Source organism: Hesperophylax consimilis, chromosome 4 (genome assembly GCF_061612785.1).
Source record: "Hesperophylax consimilis isolate HC1 chromosome 4, BYU_Hcon_1.0, whole genome shotgun sequence".
Classification (NCBI taxonomy): Eukaryota; Metazoa; Arthropoda; class Insecta; order Trichoptera; family Limnephilidae; genus Hesperophylax; species Hesperophylax consimilis.
Genome location: NC_142839.1, coordinates 26,416,219 through 26,433,952, shown reverse-complemented (window position 1 = coordinate 26,433,952; position 17,734 = coordinate 26,416,219). Strand labels below are relative to the sequence as shown.

At 35.9% G+C, this 17,734-nt stretch overlaps 1 protein-coding gene across 1 annotated transcript; it reads left to right on the top strand.

Moving 5' to 3' along the window:
- The first annotated feature begins 231 nt into the window (after window positions 1–231).
- Wdr59 (WD repeat domain 59) lies at window positions 232–17,609 on the top strand. Its single transcript, XM_089651588.1, has 11 exons — window positions 232–741; window positions 2,553–2,757; window positions 2,885–3,463; window positions 3,544–3,608; window positions 3,728–4,072; window positions 8,125–8,505; window positions 9,346–9,490; window positions 14,224–14,431; window positions 14,886–15,009; window positions 15,343–15,603; window positions 16,118–17,609. Exons 1-11 carry the CDS (start codon window positions 493–495, stop codon window positions 16,412–16,414), a joined length of 2,859 nt encoding a protein of 952 aa, XP_089507714.1. The 5' UTR covers window positions 232–492; the 3' UTR covers window positions 16,415–17,609.
- Window positions 17,610–17,734: the final 125 nt, after the last annotated feature.

The window sequence follows — 17,734 nt, the reverse complement described above, 5'->3', positions numbered from 1 at the left end:
ATATTGAATCCTTTCGATTTTAAAACGTTATTGAAAATAATTAATGTACGTAATGATTAAATGGAATGGTATTTGCATTCGAAAATCTTATTTCCAAAACTTTCGTTGAGATTGAGACCGACCGATGTAATATATTGCGGAATCGAGTGATTCGGTCGATTCGGTTACTATCATTAGATGTCATTTCCATAGAAAGTGTTATTGTTGAAAAACATTGACATTTGACTTTGACGTTTGTTATCAATGCTTTTCCTTGTGCTAATATTGCTAATCGCCATTCTCCATAAAACAAAAACATGGAACTATAATAATACAAATTTATGCATTATTAAAATCTTTTAATTTAAAATAAAAGTTCATTAAAACAGAATTGATTTTCAAACATTATTTCGCGTGTACATTTAAATATATTTAGGTTTGTATTTGTGCAATTTATTTTATGCCCTTCGATGCACTTTATATTTATATACAATTGTAAACATAAATAAAGTGATGTCGGTCCACTGGAGTTCGGAATCTTCAAAATGCGAATTCAGGGAGCTCCAGGCCACGGCCATGTCCATAGACTGGTCTGGAAATAATGTCCTACTGGCTGGAAAAAGATGCCTTGCTATTAAACAGCTCAGTCACGAAGGAGACAGCAGCGATACCATCAAGAAGATCACCAGGCAAAGTAAATACGACGTAGCTGGTGCAGAATGGTGCCAAACACAACAGGGACAGAGATTGTGCGCCATATCTGTAAGAAACCTCACACTTTCCTAAAATACCAATTATTATTAGATAAAATAATTATAAACTTGTCGAATGCCGTTTCACGCAATATGCAAAAAATCATATATAGCACTTGATTTCAACATAATTACTACAAGAAACAACTACTTATGTTGGTGGAGATGGTAAGAGAGGCATTAAAGTTCCATTTTTTTCAAGCAAAATTATGTTTGAAGCTTAACGCATAAATTATTAAAACAACGTAGTTCTACCTTTTGCACCGGCCTCATTTGAATGGCAGAAAAGACGCAATTATTCAATGTTTTAACATTAATATTATATACCAATCTCTTTTTAAAGGTCCCAACTATATGTACATAATTATCGAATCGTAATGCAAGTCATTTTTTTTATTTATCTTGTGTGCCTTTCGTTGACATTGGTATTTCAACAAGAGGATGGTAAATTATTTGTTATTGAAATAATTCAATTCCTGGAATGAGGGTTTTTATGACCGTGAAACCCAATTTGAATCTCTTTCTCTGTTCCGCACCCACTCAACTCCTATGTGCAAGCAAGCGAGAGATGTCGGGCGTATTTAAAGAAAGCAGGTATGAACAAATACCGATAGGCTGACCATAATAAACATATTATAAGGTTAATTGAGTTGCATTTCAATTAAAGTTCGATTTTCGTTTAGTATTTTTATAGCTTGGGTATGCTGAGTTACTACATAGAAATTTTTATTAAAATATTTTAAGCGCCCCTGAGGTGATAACTCACAAAAGTGGCGCTATAAAAATTGACCATTATTATTATTATTATTATAAGAAGATATAACGATTTAAAACAAATTAAAGAAATTCGCGTGGGATCTTTGTTTTCGCCCGGAGCCAGCGTAGCGCCAGCGCTAAGAATACCTGGCCGTAATGTGTCAATATGCTACTGAACAAACTTTTCCAAACTGCGATCATGCTAATATTGGGATAGAATTGTATGTACCCACGCTTTCGACTGTTCATAGATTATCCAAACAAAGTAGAAAAATTCTGGATCGCAATCGAAAACGAACTGCTACCAACATAGGCAAAGTCGTAAAGCAAGTTACGCACGTTTAGTAGCTACCCATCGTATAATATCTTTGTGAGATTTTATAACCGAACCGAGTTTCGTATTGTGATTAGCCATGTCGGAAATTTTGTTGGTTGTTCGGCGCTCGGCAGCACTTATTAACTTGCCGCTACTGCTTATACCTTGTAGGGTTTGTGGGACCCGTGATACTTAATCTTTTTTTTATTTGTATACATTAATGTTTCTTTTTATTTTTATTTATTTTCTAATAAATAAATATAAAACATTTCAGAAATTACACTCCTTTATTCACGATGAGCAAAAAACTAACCCTTAAAAATTTTTTTAACCAAAATTTTATGCTTCTTTTATAATCACCTAAAATTTAAAATATAATAAAATCATACAGAAAATGTTGCATTGTGTGTTGTATATGAATAATTTTCAATATTTATTTTGGAAAATAATATTTGTGATTATTTGCTTCATTAGAATTTGGAAAATTGCCCATTTTTGGCAGGAAAAAATTGAGTGCTCTAAACACATATGAGTACTCCGAGTTTGTTGGAGAGTTTGGTCCAAGTGTTTTGTGGAAAATTTACATCACTTATTTCATCTAGAATGGTTAAAAACCGAATATTCACATAATTAACCTGGAGTATTCTTATAAATTTAATTTTCAAATAACACTTAACACATGTGTGCACTAGGCCGTCGTAATGAAGTACCATTTTCACAAATGCCCTATGTGTGATTTCCTTTTATAGAGCAATCAAAGGGTAGACATTTATCACTGGAGGAACGGTGATCTCACGGGAATCCACTCTCTGCGAGGGCACACCCGGGTGGTGAGTGATACCCATTGGCACAGAGAAGATCACAACCTGCTAGCCACTTGCTCCATTGATACATTCACCCATCTCTGGGACCTAAGAGATACGAGGAAACCAGTTCTTTCTCTCTCTGCTGTCGGTTAGTTTATTTATTCCCTTGCTTTAGTTACTATTCTGCTTAAATAATATTCATCTGCCTGAAGATTCCAATGACTTAGACAATCTCTTCGTGTTATCATTGAAGGGCTTGTTATTTTACTTTATAGCTGGAGCATCTCAGGTTCAATGGAATAAAGTAGCCGGGCATCTTCTGGCTACGGCTCATGATGGCGATGTGAAACTCTGGGACAAAAGGAAGGGATCTTCCCCAATTCAATACATTTCTGCTCATCTCTGCAAAATACACGGCCTTGACTGGAGCCCGCACCACGACTATCAACTCGTCACTTCTAGCCATGACGGAACCATTAAATATTTCGATATCAATAATCCGAGACGCGTCGATAATACAATCACAACCAATTACCCGGTATGGAGAGCTATCTATACTCCATTTGGGAGTGGTCTGGTGACCATGGGAGTAGGTTGGGGAGGTGTGGCGAGGGGCGACCAAGCCGGGGTAGTTGCCATTTGGGTGAATGGGGCCCTCGTCCATAGACTAGTTGGTCACACTGACGTAGTTTTGCAGATGCAATGGAGGCCCAACATGCCCTCCAACTATCAGCTAGTGACCTGGTCAAGGGATCAGACCTTACGCCTTTGGACGATGCATCCTTCTTTACTGAAAATATGCTCACATTATTTGCCAGCTGATAATGACATAGAGGATGATGCTTTGAGCGATAGTAAGTGGTGTAACCATTTTTATCCAATACATATTGACTTACACATGTACGATTTACATAATATATTTATTTGTTTACAGCTATGAGTTATGTGTCTACTAGTGACTTTCCAGAATCATTTGCAGATAGTTCAGACATTCCTATGGTATGTAAAACAATTATTCTTCACTAAAAACGTTTTTTCTATCTATGTCAAAACCTTTTTTTCTATCTATGTCCAAAACTTTTTTTCCACTGGCTTATATTTATTGTTTTTTTTTTCAGACGAAGCTGTCAACATACGAGCCACACCAATCATTGCGTGAAGAATTTGATTCTGTCAAAAACATGGATAAGATATCTGTCACAGATATAGATTTAGATCATAAGACTTGTACCGTGAGAACGGAAGCTAACGGACACATTGCGGTTTTAAGAATAGCTTTCCCGTGCTCGTACACATTTGATTTGTCTATCCCCCGAATCAGCTGGATTACTGGAACTAATATTGATTACAACTCAACCATAAGAATTCTTCAAACCATCAACCAAGCCGCTTTCCTCAGAATTCGACAGCACTCGCCGTGTCTTCTGTACTGCTTGAAGCTCCTCGTCACATGCGTTCAACAGGTTCAATTCCTTCTCTTATTACTTTATCCTAATTGATTATTTCACCATTTGCAAGTTGTGTAATTCATTACCTATTCTCGTTTGGGTAGAGCTTTTTTAATGGTCATATAATTTAAAATTTAAAGCAAAAATTTTCATGTTCATAATATGTATAATTTTTAATTCCAATGGAAAAGGAAATGTTTAACCCTTCTTGCTAATTAGCTCGCTTTTGGGAACAACTCACATGGTCTCATACAAATAGTTGTATCTCCCTTTCTTAAATATGATCTAAATAGCGTTAGAAAGAGAAAACACCACGCTTTATATTCAATCTAGAAGAATTTTAATGTGCACTTTTATGAAACCAATTGGTGCGAAGCACAATTTGGAAATAAAATTATGAATCGACAATAAAGTGAGGTTACGATAACGTTTGTAATACATTTGTCTAAGAAAATGCGTGTGTATTTTTATATTCTTTCGTTGTCAGTAATTTAAGTTACGGAAAAAATAAGATTAATCATCTTTAAAAAAAATTATGTTCATATTCACAGTTTTAAAACACCGAAAACTTTATTTTTATTTATAATAATAAAATTTGAGAGCGAATTTTATCACCTTTTAAAAGCAGTTTTTAGTTTTCGGATACCTCCATCCTCTATCTTCTTCTTCTTCTTCGATGGCGCTACAGCCCATATCGAGCTTTGGCCTCCTGCAACAGTCGCCTCCAACTCCTCCTGTCCTCAGCGGCTGACTTCCAGTTTGTCACCTGGAGAAGCTGTGCTGCATCCCCTCTTACCTCATCTTCCCACCTCAGTCTGGGTCTTCCCACTTTTCTCTTTCCACCTGGGTGACCAGTCAGAATTCTTTTTGGGACGCGTGTATCCGGCATTCTCTGCACATGACCAGCCCATCTCAGCCTGAGGAGTCTCATGTGTGCAGAGATGCTAGGGGCCTTATATATATATCGTACAATTCTCTATTGTGCCGGATACGCCACTGTTCGTCCTCTTTCACCGGTCCACATATTCTTCTCAGCACCTTTCTTTCAAAAGTATCCAGCATTTCAGCCATCTTTACTGTAAGTGTCAGCGCCTCACATCCATATGCCAATACAGTTCTTACAATGGTCTTATATATGGTTATTTTGGTTTTTCTGTGGACACTACGTGACTTAAACACTGGCACCAAAGAGAAGTATGTTTTGTTGGCTGCTGTGATTCTTCTTCTGATTTCTGCTGGATCCTCATTGTTCTCTGTCAGGCTGGAGCCCAGGTAGGTGAATTGATCGACCACTTCGTATGAGTAGTTGTCTTTAAATAGTGCACTACTTCTTCTTCTGTGCGAAGGGTTCCTGCTCTGTACCATCATTTTTGTTTTGTCAACATTAACTCGCAGTCCTACTTCCCGCGCCGCTATTTCTAAAGGGTCGAAGACCTCCTTAATGGCTGAAATTGATCTTCCGACAATGTTGATGTCATCCGCATATCCGACAACTTGACTGCTCTTGAAACAAATATTGGAGCCAGTGTCTATTAGTGTTTTTCGTATTACATGTTCGAGCACAATGTTGAAGAGAGTGGGAGCCAGACTGTCCCCCTGTTTAAGTCCCTGTGATACTGTAAATTCTTCCGACAATTCTCCGTCTATTTTGACCTGACATCTTGAGTCTGACATTGTGGCTTTTATGAGCCTAACCAATTTAGGTGGAATCTGGAATTGTAGTAGTATGTCATATAGACACTCCCGATCTATGCTATCATATGCTTGCTTGAAATCAATGAATAGTTGGTGTATGTCTATGTCAAATTCCCAGCACTTTGCCAAGATCTGTCTGACGGTGAACAGTTGGTCTGTTGTGGATCTACCGGTGCGGAAGCCTGCCTGATACTCTCCCAGTAGGTTTTCTGCATATTTATCAATTCTTTGTTTCAGTATCATGGTGTAGATTTTATATGCTGTGCATAGGAGTGATATGCCTCTATGATTTTCGCATTTTAATTTATCACCTTTCTTGTGAATTGGGCATATTATGCTTATTTGCCATTCCTCTGGGATTTTTTCCAGTGTCCATATTTTAGTTATTAAATTGAGTAGCAGATTTCTCAGATGCTCATTTCCATATTTGAACAACTCTGCCGGGAGGTTGTCTTTCCCAGGTGATTTGTTGTTTTTAAGTTTCTTTAGTGCAGCATTTATTTCTTGCATTGTTGGTGGATTCGCTGATTCTTCATTACTTGATTCAGTGGGGATGTTGGTAGGGTGACTTCTCAGGTCGCTATTAGGGTTGAGAAGTTTATAGAAGTAGTTTTTCCACACTGTTTTTATTTGTTCCTTATCTGATATAATTGATCCATCAGCGTCTTTGCATAGTGTTGTATTCGGTTTGAAACCCTTCTTGAAGAAGTTTACTCCCCTATATGCTTCTCTAGGATTATTATTGACAAAGTCCTGTTCCATTTTTAGCAGTATATCATTCAAGAATTTTCTTTTCTTTCCCCGTATCAGCTTATTCGTTTCTTTTCTCGCTTGTTCGTACGCCTGTTTTTTGTTTCTTGTTGACGTTTCCAAGTACTTTTTTCTGAGTATATTCTTTTCAGCTATCTTTCTTTCACACTCTTCATCAAACCACGGGTTCCTGGGCTGTCTGGGCATGTTTCCGACACTTGATTCCACTGCTCTTACGATTGCTTCTTTTATATCATTCCAATCTTTTTCGAGTGATTCTTGGGAGTTCTGCTCAGTGATCTGATCTGGTAGTCTATTTACAAGGGCGTTGTGATACTGCTCTTTGCCTTCTGGTGTTTTTAGAGCTTCCGTATTGATTTTTGGAATAGTTGGTGATTTTTGTGTCCTGTTGTTTGCAATTCGGCTCCTATAGGTGGCCACCACCATGTAGTGGTCTGAATCACAGTTGGCACCCCTATACGTCCTTACGTTTGTGATGCTCGTTGCCCCCCTTCTTTCTATCAGGACATGATCAATTTGTCATCATATTTTTGCCATCCTCTATCTATCCATCCTAAATCTTCCATTAAAGTAATTGATTGTATCTATAAAATAAAATGTATTACAAAAATAAAATTAAGATGGGTTAAAAAGATTAAAAAAATGTTAGGTAGATGTAGACAGGTACTTTTTGCAATAAGCTATCGATGTAATCAAACATACTAATTCCGGTTGTGGATCTGTCTCTGTGAGTGATTGTAACTCTGATTCAATCAACTCGAATTTATTTTGGTTAACGTTGGCGGCCAACTGCAAACCACATCAGCAGACCGCAAAGTTAATACTATATAATAAAATTAACAAACCTAATGTTATAATAATAATTAATGAGATTTAAATAATTTGACATTCTCAGACTATAAAAATATTACCTTTTGTTATTTCGGCTACTGGGCTCTAGCTCTCTCATTCAAAATTTAGGCGTATTAGATCTGTCAAAGAATTTATATATAAAAATGCAAAATTCAGTCATTTTAAATACATGTAGGATTACGAAAGATTTTTTAAATATTTATATTGAGGGATCAGTAGGATTTATAGGTCCAGTTAGAAGTTCTACCGAGCCGAACCCTCTGATATGAAAATATCTGAAGTCGGTGAATTATTTTCCTATTTGATCTCTGGTGGGTTGACATGTGGTACTTGTATTGTTTTGTATTTATTATGCTTATATAATGCACTTGCATAATGTGGATTGACTAGATGATCATCAAGTGTGTGGAAGGGTTTAGTTTTTCCTGTGGGGAAGTTTTAACCTGGACATAAAGTTGGAAAAAATAAAAAATGTCTTATATAATAATTGGATAATTTGTATAGTGCCAGTTTTTGTGAAAAAGCTTGCAGTCTGACCTCGAAATCGTACCTTAAGTGTCATTTTGAAAATTGGAACTGCTTTTGTCAAGAATTCAGACAAGTGATAAAGTTCCAACCTATAATATAATATTTTAACAAAAAATTATTCATTATATTTCGGATTTGCGCTAGTAAATATAATATATGCTTTTGATTTTCAAATATGTTACTGAGGAAATAATGCGTAACATAAAATTCTCACATTTCAGTTACCTATAAAGTCCAGCGATTCAAACTTTGAAAAATCAGATGACAACCGGCCGCTGTCAGAGTGCGGCGACAGCGCAGCCAGCGGCGCCGGTGACAGCTGCATCCCGTTCCCGAGGACGTGCGGGGCCAAGTGGTGCAGTGTGGGCACCCTGGTGGTGTTCAACCGGCCACCCAACGCCAAGCGCATGTCGCTGAAGCCCGAGAGCTCCACACCGCGCTCTCTCTCATCCCTGTCCACTCCGCTGCTCATCACGGGCACGTACAGGTCGCTGTCGCCGCACATGCCCACTTCTCCGTCGCCGACTAACTCTGGGCTCGCTCAGCTAATGCACCGCCCTCCATCCCATTCAATAACTACATTTTACTTTCAAGACAGATGGGTAAGAAAATTCACAAATTTATAAAGCTGTCGTTCAGTCTATTTGTGCAGATAGAGAAACAATAGCGCATATTGCTATTACGTCCAACAGATGGCACTGTTAAAAAAAAAAAAACTTTTTTTACATGTCACAGGTGACATCTGTATAATATGAACATATAGGTATTCAAATGTAACGTGTCAAAATTTCAAAGCAAGTTGAAGAACTTTCTGAGATTTAAGATTTTGAACAAATAAACATTTAAATTTTTATATTTATATAGATTGGATTGAATCACCGATACAATATTGTATTTGTATGTTTTTCTTGCAGGAGTTGAGTTTGTGTACGGACAAAACTATTTATTCATATTTTTTTATAAACAATTCTTCTTTATATTATGAAGCATAACTTGCAGAAAGTTTTTTGTCCTAAAATAATTAAATTGGTGCCATCTATGAAAGAACAGATTATGAATTCTTTTAAATATTCCCTAACATTTTAAGAATTTATGTTAAGGGATTTAACCTTTTCTCTTTCATCTATTACTTTCCGAGTTTGAATCTTGGTTGTTACCAAATCTTTTTTCTTTTCTGTGTCTTGTTGATTTGGAGGATATTGGCAGATTATATGTTTCTATGTAACTTGTTTATATTTTATGTTACCTATATTATGTTAACTCTTCTGCATTTTTACTATTATTATTATCATTGCCTTTTTCAAGAAAAGAAGTAGTGCATTGCATTTAAAAGCCCTTTGGGCATTTAAATAATATAAATATACTACAGATCAAAATGAATAGCAAAATTATAAATACGTTGGTAGTTCGTTGTAAATTCATCGCTAATGTAATTTTTTTAGAAAACATCGTCCAGGAGAACTGGCAGTGGCATCAGAGGCAGCCAACAATTCACTCCTCGAATCACTCTTTACAAAGCAGATCACTTATTTTTCTTAAACAAACATCTGGCTGAAAAGTATGTCATTGGTAATTGTGCTATTCCAGGTTAGTAACTTACCTTTGTTTTATTTTTATCCATAATTGTCTGGCAATCTTCTCAATATTTTATTTTTTATCTGTAATTGTCTGGCAATCTTCTCATTATTTTATTTTTTATCTGTAATTGTCTGGCAATCTTCTGAATATTTTATTTTTATGTGTAATTGTCTGGCAATCCTCTTATTATTTATTTTTTTATCTGTAATTGTCTGGCAATCTTCTGAATATTTTATTTTTATCTGTAATTGTCTGGCAATCCTCTTATTATTTATTTTTTTATCCGTAATTGTCTGGCAATCTTCTCATTATTTTATTTTTTATCTGTAATTGTCTGGCAATCTTCTGAATATTTTATTTTTTTATCTGTAATTATCTGGCAATCCTCTTATTATTTATTTTTTCATCTGTAATTGTCTGGCAATCTTCTCAATGCTGGCCTTTTCAACGCAATCTATCCCGCCGTGCGGCATATTTTGACACAATGTACATACGTTTGTGAATTTAATTTACCTTCTGTATCAATATTATTACACTTACCGGGCAAGAATTTTTTTCAATCGACTACCTGAAGAAATTAGAAACATTATAGTCCAGTCAGTGGGGAGTTTTACCTTGCAAAAGGTTAGGTAGTAGCGATTTTGATATATGTTGTTAAGATTGGGACTCTAAAGAAAAAAAAAAGTTTTCGACCTTGGGAGGGTCGAGCTCGATCCGCCATCTTGGATTGAAGGTGCCAAAATTTGTTTTTTTTAAATAATTGTGAAGTGGTCGTTTTTACAACCAAGTTGTTTAGCGCAAACTTAAAGACAACTAAATTACCTACATTTTTTGTGGAAAGTTTTTTTTTGTAAGTCTAATAGGTAACGAGTTACAGTGGCGGAAATGTGAATATTTTTCAAAAAAGTGATGAAATTCCCAACTTTGTAATTTTTGGGGGTTATTCATTACATAATTATAATAATTTTGTTAACTCATTTCCACACCACCATGAGGTAGAGAACATTGCGCATTTTTTTTATTGTGGTATCCCCAGTAGGTCAACTCCACAGATATAAGTCTCATAATCTTAAGGTCGTGAGTTCATTCCTCACCCGGGGCATATCTTTTTAGAATGTCACAGCGGTGCTGCCAAGGTCTGGTATCTGTGAGAGGATAGTGTGTCAGCGCTTTATTAGCAGCAGACACATGCCTGGACGGATGACGAACCTCGTGCTGGCATTGTTGGTGGACGCGGTGGACTCTTTCGCTGCAGCAGCTGGCCCAGTTTCTTCACCACCTAGGATTCTTGCTGCAGAGTCTCCATCTTCTATCTTCGTGTCACCTGTTCCTAAACTTAATTTTACTTAACTTAACTTCACTCTATTTTTGTAATATTTATATTTTTTTGTAATACCTGCATCAACTGTAAAGCGCCCCTGAGGTGATATCTCACAAAAGCGGCGCTATACAAATTATCCAATAAATAAATAAATAAATAAATAAATACCAGCGTTATGCTACAGTAAATTATGTTACATTACTGTGAATTATGTTACTATAAATTATGTTACTTAATAACAGTCTTCGTCATCAATGTCATCATATAACTCATTGCCTGTGATATTTGGGCTTCCATTGACAAAATCTCTTCTTCTTCTTCCTCAACATCGATGTGAACCTCTGGCGAATTTCGGCATGTTTGACCATTACAGCACCCACATACAATAGAACACTTCAATCCAGCTTTCCTGCAGCCACATGCAACGCCGCATTCTTTTTTACAATTGCATGAAATAAATTTTAATAAAGTCTCGGGTGCTGGTTTCTTTGTCATTCTTACTGGAACAAGCCCGTTGATGTCACGTTTCCAGGCCCAGTTTTCTGGATTTTTTTGGATTCCATACCATTTTTGGACTTGATGGTACGTTCTAAATGCATGGTACCGTGTAGCGTCGTTCGTTAGTGGCAAAGAGGCAAGATTGAATTTGCTTTTTGTTGTCGACTTTGCGAAACGTTTGTAGAGGACTTCTTCCAAGGTTTCCTTATCCATGTCACCCCCGTATAAAGCAACAAGAAAGCGTGTTCCTGCAACTGCTATGTCTTCTGGTGTTGCATCATGTTGTTTGAAGATTCTTATCATGGCATTGAGTCTTGTGTCGTTTTGCACAAGCGAACAAAATTTATTTTTTCCTTGGTTGAAGAAGGACGATGTTGTATCGCAGCCGCTAAAGGCATGAAGAAACAGAATATTCTCAGCCGCCTCTTTGTATTTCACACTATTCGCGGAATACAATCTTTCAAAAGTTTTGCCTCTACCGGGTTTGCGAAGATATATACTATTTTTTTGTGGTGCTAATGCTGTCATGCTGTCAGCAGAACTAGGAGATCAACGTCTTTGCCAATAATGAAAACAGCGTCATATGATGAACACAAGGAAATCGCAGTTTTGACAATCAACTCATCAGCATCTTCTTCAGCCTGCTTAACTGTAAAATCATCCTGTATAAATTGCTTTGTAAGCATCGAAATCAGACGGACTTTGTTATTTTCATTGGCTAAAAATCGTTCTTGTGAAACTTGAATTGGCATTGTTTCATCGGAAAGAACATCTGCAGACATGTGCTTCTTCGATCGGCGAAGTCTTTCTGCGGTTTTCGTATTTTTTTCACCATCATCAAGCGGATATCCATCGAAAACAATGACTGCATATGATCCATAGTGATTTCTTACATAGTGAACGTACTTCTCGCAAATTGACCCAAAATAATCATTCCGATTCCATACAACTTTATGTAAAAGATATCCTCCATCTACAACATTAATTTTGCTACCTTCAAGTTGCACGCCTTCTGGAAGTTGTTCGAAAACACCATAAAATGATGATTTCGTACCTTTGCGCACGAGCACACTGAGTGACCGAGCATCCAGGCAACGTCCTGTAACCACCCCGACTCAATCAGTGTTGCCAAGTCAGCTGTAGACTAGGATCCCACTATAACAAATCAACGTCATCGAGCACACGGATGATGCTATATAAGTATATTGTAACGTAGAAATACGTTAAAATGATATTGTGTAATATGTTCGTACAAAATTTATCAAGAAAACTGGAGTTTTACAATTTTTTGTCAAAATTTTCTGCTTTCAACCGCTGTAACTCGTTACTTATTAGACTTACAAAAAAAAACTTTCTACAAAAAATGTAGGTAATTTAGTTTTCTTTAAGTTTGCCTTCAACAATTTGGTTGTAAAAACGACCACTTCACAATTATTTTGAAAAAAACAAATTTTGGCACCTTCAATCCAAGATGGCGGATCGAGCTCGACCCTCCCAAGGTCGAAAACTTTTTTTTTTCTTTAGAGTCCCAATCTTAACAACATATGTGAAAATCGCTACTACCTAACCTTTTGCAAGGTGGAGCCCTTTTTTATCCCCCACTGACTGGACTATTAATGATAACATCCAAATAATAAACACTGTGAAAAAATATTTTAAAGACAAACTTACAAAAAATAAAAATGTTTCCAATTGAATTAATCTTAAGAATAACTCATCTCAATTAGTTTCCAGTAACATTCCATTCTTCAAATAAGTTTAAAATCATTTTATTTTTAATTACTTCTTACTGTAATAAAACAATGTACACTCCTCTTCCAGCCACAAGCTAATGCTTCTATGGAAGAGGGGTCTTGAAATATTTGATCATATATTGTAACAAATAAACAAAAATGTACTTATATATAATATTCCGAAGTATGATTTATTGAATGAGCGCGAGTTCTAAACCAAAAGTACAGAAATCTCCAGTGCTTAAGCATTCTTTTTTTGTAAATTTCTTAGCGCTCCAGTGGAGAAAGCATAATTCTATTTTCTACTTAAAGCGCTCAAACAACAATGTCTAGCATCATGAAATTTGCACAACGTTTTCTGTCTGTAATTTATAGGTTGATTCAACTATTGAAAGCTCGTAAATGTCGTGTTCATCATAAATATGGACCTTTGTCTATTTGACTGTAAAAAAATAAGACAAGATGCCACAATTTTAGTTTCAAATTTTCAAAAATTTTCTTGAAAATCTACTGAAAGAAATAAATTTCTTAGCAGTTTAGTAAGTTAATATTTTACCCCATTAAAGCAGATATTGTCTAGTGAGGTGATTTCATGAATTTTCTGAATACGTAGTGCACTGACTCCAACAAATACTATTTACAATAAAGTTAGTATCCTCGCATATAACACCATGCTGATGACACAGGGAACTTTATCGAAAATCAACTCGTAAATCAAACCCGCGTTGAAATAAACTGCAGTCGTTTACATTTTGAAACATTGCGATGACAGTAGTTTGGTTTTGTAAAGAAAAAATAAATACATTCCTCTATGAAAATCGTAGACATAAAATGTAATATTGATGATATCTATGCTTACGACCTACACAGATTTATGTGCAGAGCCACTAAGCTCAATATACCAACCAAGCCGAGCTTAAAGGCTACTGATATACTGGGACTTAAAGAGTGTTGTACGAAGTTAGCAAGGGAATATAACATTGGTAAATCCGATTTGAGAGGTGAATAAAATATTCAACTATATCCGTAAAATATCAAACTCTTAAATGTTACAAAAATCAAGCCAATTCTTAAAGATTCCAGTAATCTGGAAATTCGCTAAACTAAACAGGCTCGGTTTTTAATTGTTCGGATTATAGATACTACACTGTATTATGTATATTTTTTCAATATATTCTAATCTGTTGTAGATATGTGTGAGCATAATGCTGCTGTGGCGAGTTCAATCGGAAGAATGGATTTGATGCAGGCGTGGCAGCTTGCCGCTCTTACTGCAACGTCTCTGGAGCAAAGCAAAGCAGATTTTTATAAATCTTCGTCAAATCGGTTTGCTGCAGAGAATGATGACGTATTTAATTGGACGCTCCACCCATTTGGATCAAATATGATCCAAGCATTGTAAGAATGAATTGAACTGAGTTTATTATTGTTAATAGTATTCTGCTTTCTTCTTTTTAAATTAAACATAATCCATTTTCCACTAACCGCATCATACAATGGGAAAATAGTCCGTTCTTCTTTTTATCTCCTGTTTTTATATGTTATCTTTTAACCCATTCGCCGCTAACCGCATCATATGGTGTGCAAATAATCTGTTCCTCATTTTGAGTATTTGTTTATGATAGAAAATTAAAAAGATTGCCACGCAGGCCTGTTGTTTAATGTGCTCTTGGAATGCAATGATTTTTTGCTAAATGCCCAATACCTCTGAACACCAATATTTTAACCCATTTTGTCACTAACTAGTGCCTAAATAATCCTTACCTCCAGTACTGCATTTATATTATGCTTTTTAAATTTATTTTTAGACTCGGACCCTATACTTTTAATCGACATTTATATTTTTTTGTAGGATAATGCATTACACTAAAATATCTGATATACAAATGGCTGCTATGCTGTGCTGTGCGTTTAGTGTTTACTACAAGACCTGTTTGAGTGGCAGCAAATCCAGTGATTTGTCCACCAACTCCAATGTAAGTAGCTCCCATATTAATTTCTTAATTATTTTTTATGGTGGGGCACTCGGCTTTCAAACAGCTTTTCAATGTTAAATGAAGAATTTTTAAAATAGCATATTTTGGAAACCATATAAGAAAATGTACATATGTGGAAAACCTTGTGACTTTGACTAATGCCTATGTAGTCAAATCTTCTATTGTTATACATATTCAACAACGAGATGAGTTATCTTAGAAAAAACTGACATTAAAATGACTGCAATTTGAGCTTTCATGTTGTAACAAAAAAAAACTTACCTTTGATGAAGGTTTCTAACATAAAAACTAATAAAGTTTCTCCCCTTCCAGGGAAGTGGCAGTTCACCCTACAATACAATCCACAACATCAGCGAGATAAATGTAGAAGGCTGGGTGATAAAGAATGACAGAACCAGCTCCTGCTCAGACTCCACAGACGTTAACCCGAGCTTCTCCGACCCGCTGGGCAAGTGCGGGGAGATCCCCACCTCTCAGATGTTGGACCCATCCACTACCCACCTGTATCAATGCTATATGAGGGTGTACGCTGACATATTGCACAGGTGGAATTTATTGGAAGCTCGTGCTGAGGTAAGCAAATTTGTCTTATTTATTTAATTATTAACGCCATTCCATTACAGGAATACATAGTAAAAATTATACATACCTAAAATGCTGCGGTCACAATGTTTTGTATTTATTTAGTGATAAATTGAAGAGGTTCCATTCTGACGAGACTCTGCATAATTTTTTTCCCTCAATTAGTGTTATAGGCCATGATCAATTCATATTATGGTAATTAGTCCCTGAATTTTGTGCAATGAATTTTTTTTTACACTAACACCACACTCTTTCTTTTTGGAAAAATAATTTGATATTCAATGTAAAAGGAAATGTATTATTTTCAAAACCAAACAAAACTTAAGAATAAAAAATTTAATGGCCATTTATAAACAATGTAAATATAAAATAATAGGTTAGGTTTGTTGTTTGTTTGTTAATTTTCTTAACTTATCTTCATTGTTATATTTTTTCATGGAACTGTGGGTACTATCTCTTTATTCACTAAATAATATGAACTTTTTTGAATCCTGTTTCTTATCAGGTAATGAAGCACGTTTTAATAGCGGAAGAGGTGAAGCACAGCGGCGTGGAGCTGGTGAGCGAGTGCTCCCGCTGCAAGCAGGTGGTGCGCGAGAGCCGTTGTCTCAGGTGCTCGCTGGTGGCGCTGAAGTGTATCATCTGCAACGTGGGTGTGCGCGGCTCAGCCAACGCTTGTCTCGTGTGCGGCCATGGGGGCCACACGGCGCACCTCGACCAGTGGTTCCGGAGCCATGATGTCTGCCCCACGGGCTGCGGCTGTCACTGCCTGCGCGAGACGTGCAACGTCATGGAGAGATAGCAGAAGCTCTTCAAAAAGAGGATCTCTTTTTGATGGTTTTACAAGTTTATTCAATCACAATTAAAGAATTTTTTATTACTTTTTTTTATGAAAAAATTTTCAATGCTTCTTCTTTTAGAGTCAACACAAGTGTGCGCCATAACACCCACACACTTACGCGTAGGTAAAGACAAGAGCTTCATTATAGTGTTAGTGAGGACCTTTTAAAAGTGCTTTGACTCTACAATACACAAGTTATGTATTCAAGTGTGCGCCATAACACCCACACACTTATGCGGAGCTAAAGACAAGAGCTTCATTATAGTGTTAGTGAGGACCTTTTAGTAGTGCTTTGACTCTACAATACACAAGTTATGTATTCAAGTGTGCGCCATAACACCCACACAATTACGCGTAGGTAAAGACAAGAGGTTCATTATAGTGTTAGTGAGGACCTTTTAAAAGTGCTATGACTCTACAATACACAAGTTATGTATTCAAGTGTGCACCATAACACCCACACACTTATGCGTAGGTAAAGACAAGAGCTTTATAATAGTGTTAGTGACCTTATAAAAGTGCGTTGACTCTACAGTACAAAAGTTATGTATTAAAGTGTGCGCCATTTATATTTTATAGTAAATAAGTGCGCACTAATCACTTCTATATTTCATATCAATTCTAAATCCAAGCCCAAGGATAGTTAGTAAATTAGATTATTTTTTAGAATGTTGTACATTACTGCAATTCAATGGGTAACAATGAAGAAACAAGTCAGAAATATTTTTTTGATTAAAATCCTTTTATTTTAAATTTATTGTACAAAGATAATTCTTTTAAAAATGTATTTACATACAAGGTCCACGCCCGCCTCAAGCAAAGCAAACTATATAAGAATTCTTTGGTCCTGTTTACATCAGAAAGCATAGCCTATCACCATTGATACGGAATAGATAGTGGATGGATAAAGACTGGCCCAGCTCTAATCAGTTCCGGGATCCAATCGATGTGTGACTTATCCAGACTTCTATATCAATGCCCACTATTATGTCAAGCAAAAGAGTTTTGTGCAATTGGATTAATATTGTGCTGATGAGTTTTTACTATTAGGTATTAAAACTTTATATATTAATTTTGTATAAACAAATGGCTTAAAAAAGTTTACAGAATTGTTGTATTTTTATTCAAGCTTTTCAATAAAATCTATTTTAATCAATATATATGGGATTTTCTGTAAAATAATGCATAATTATATTTAACTTTCCAAATTTTCTTACATTGAAATGAAGTATGTAACGATAAATTGATATTTTGAAGAAAATTTTTATTATTCTACCAAAA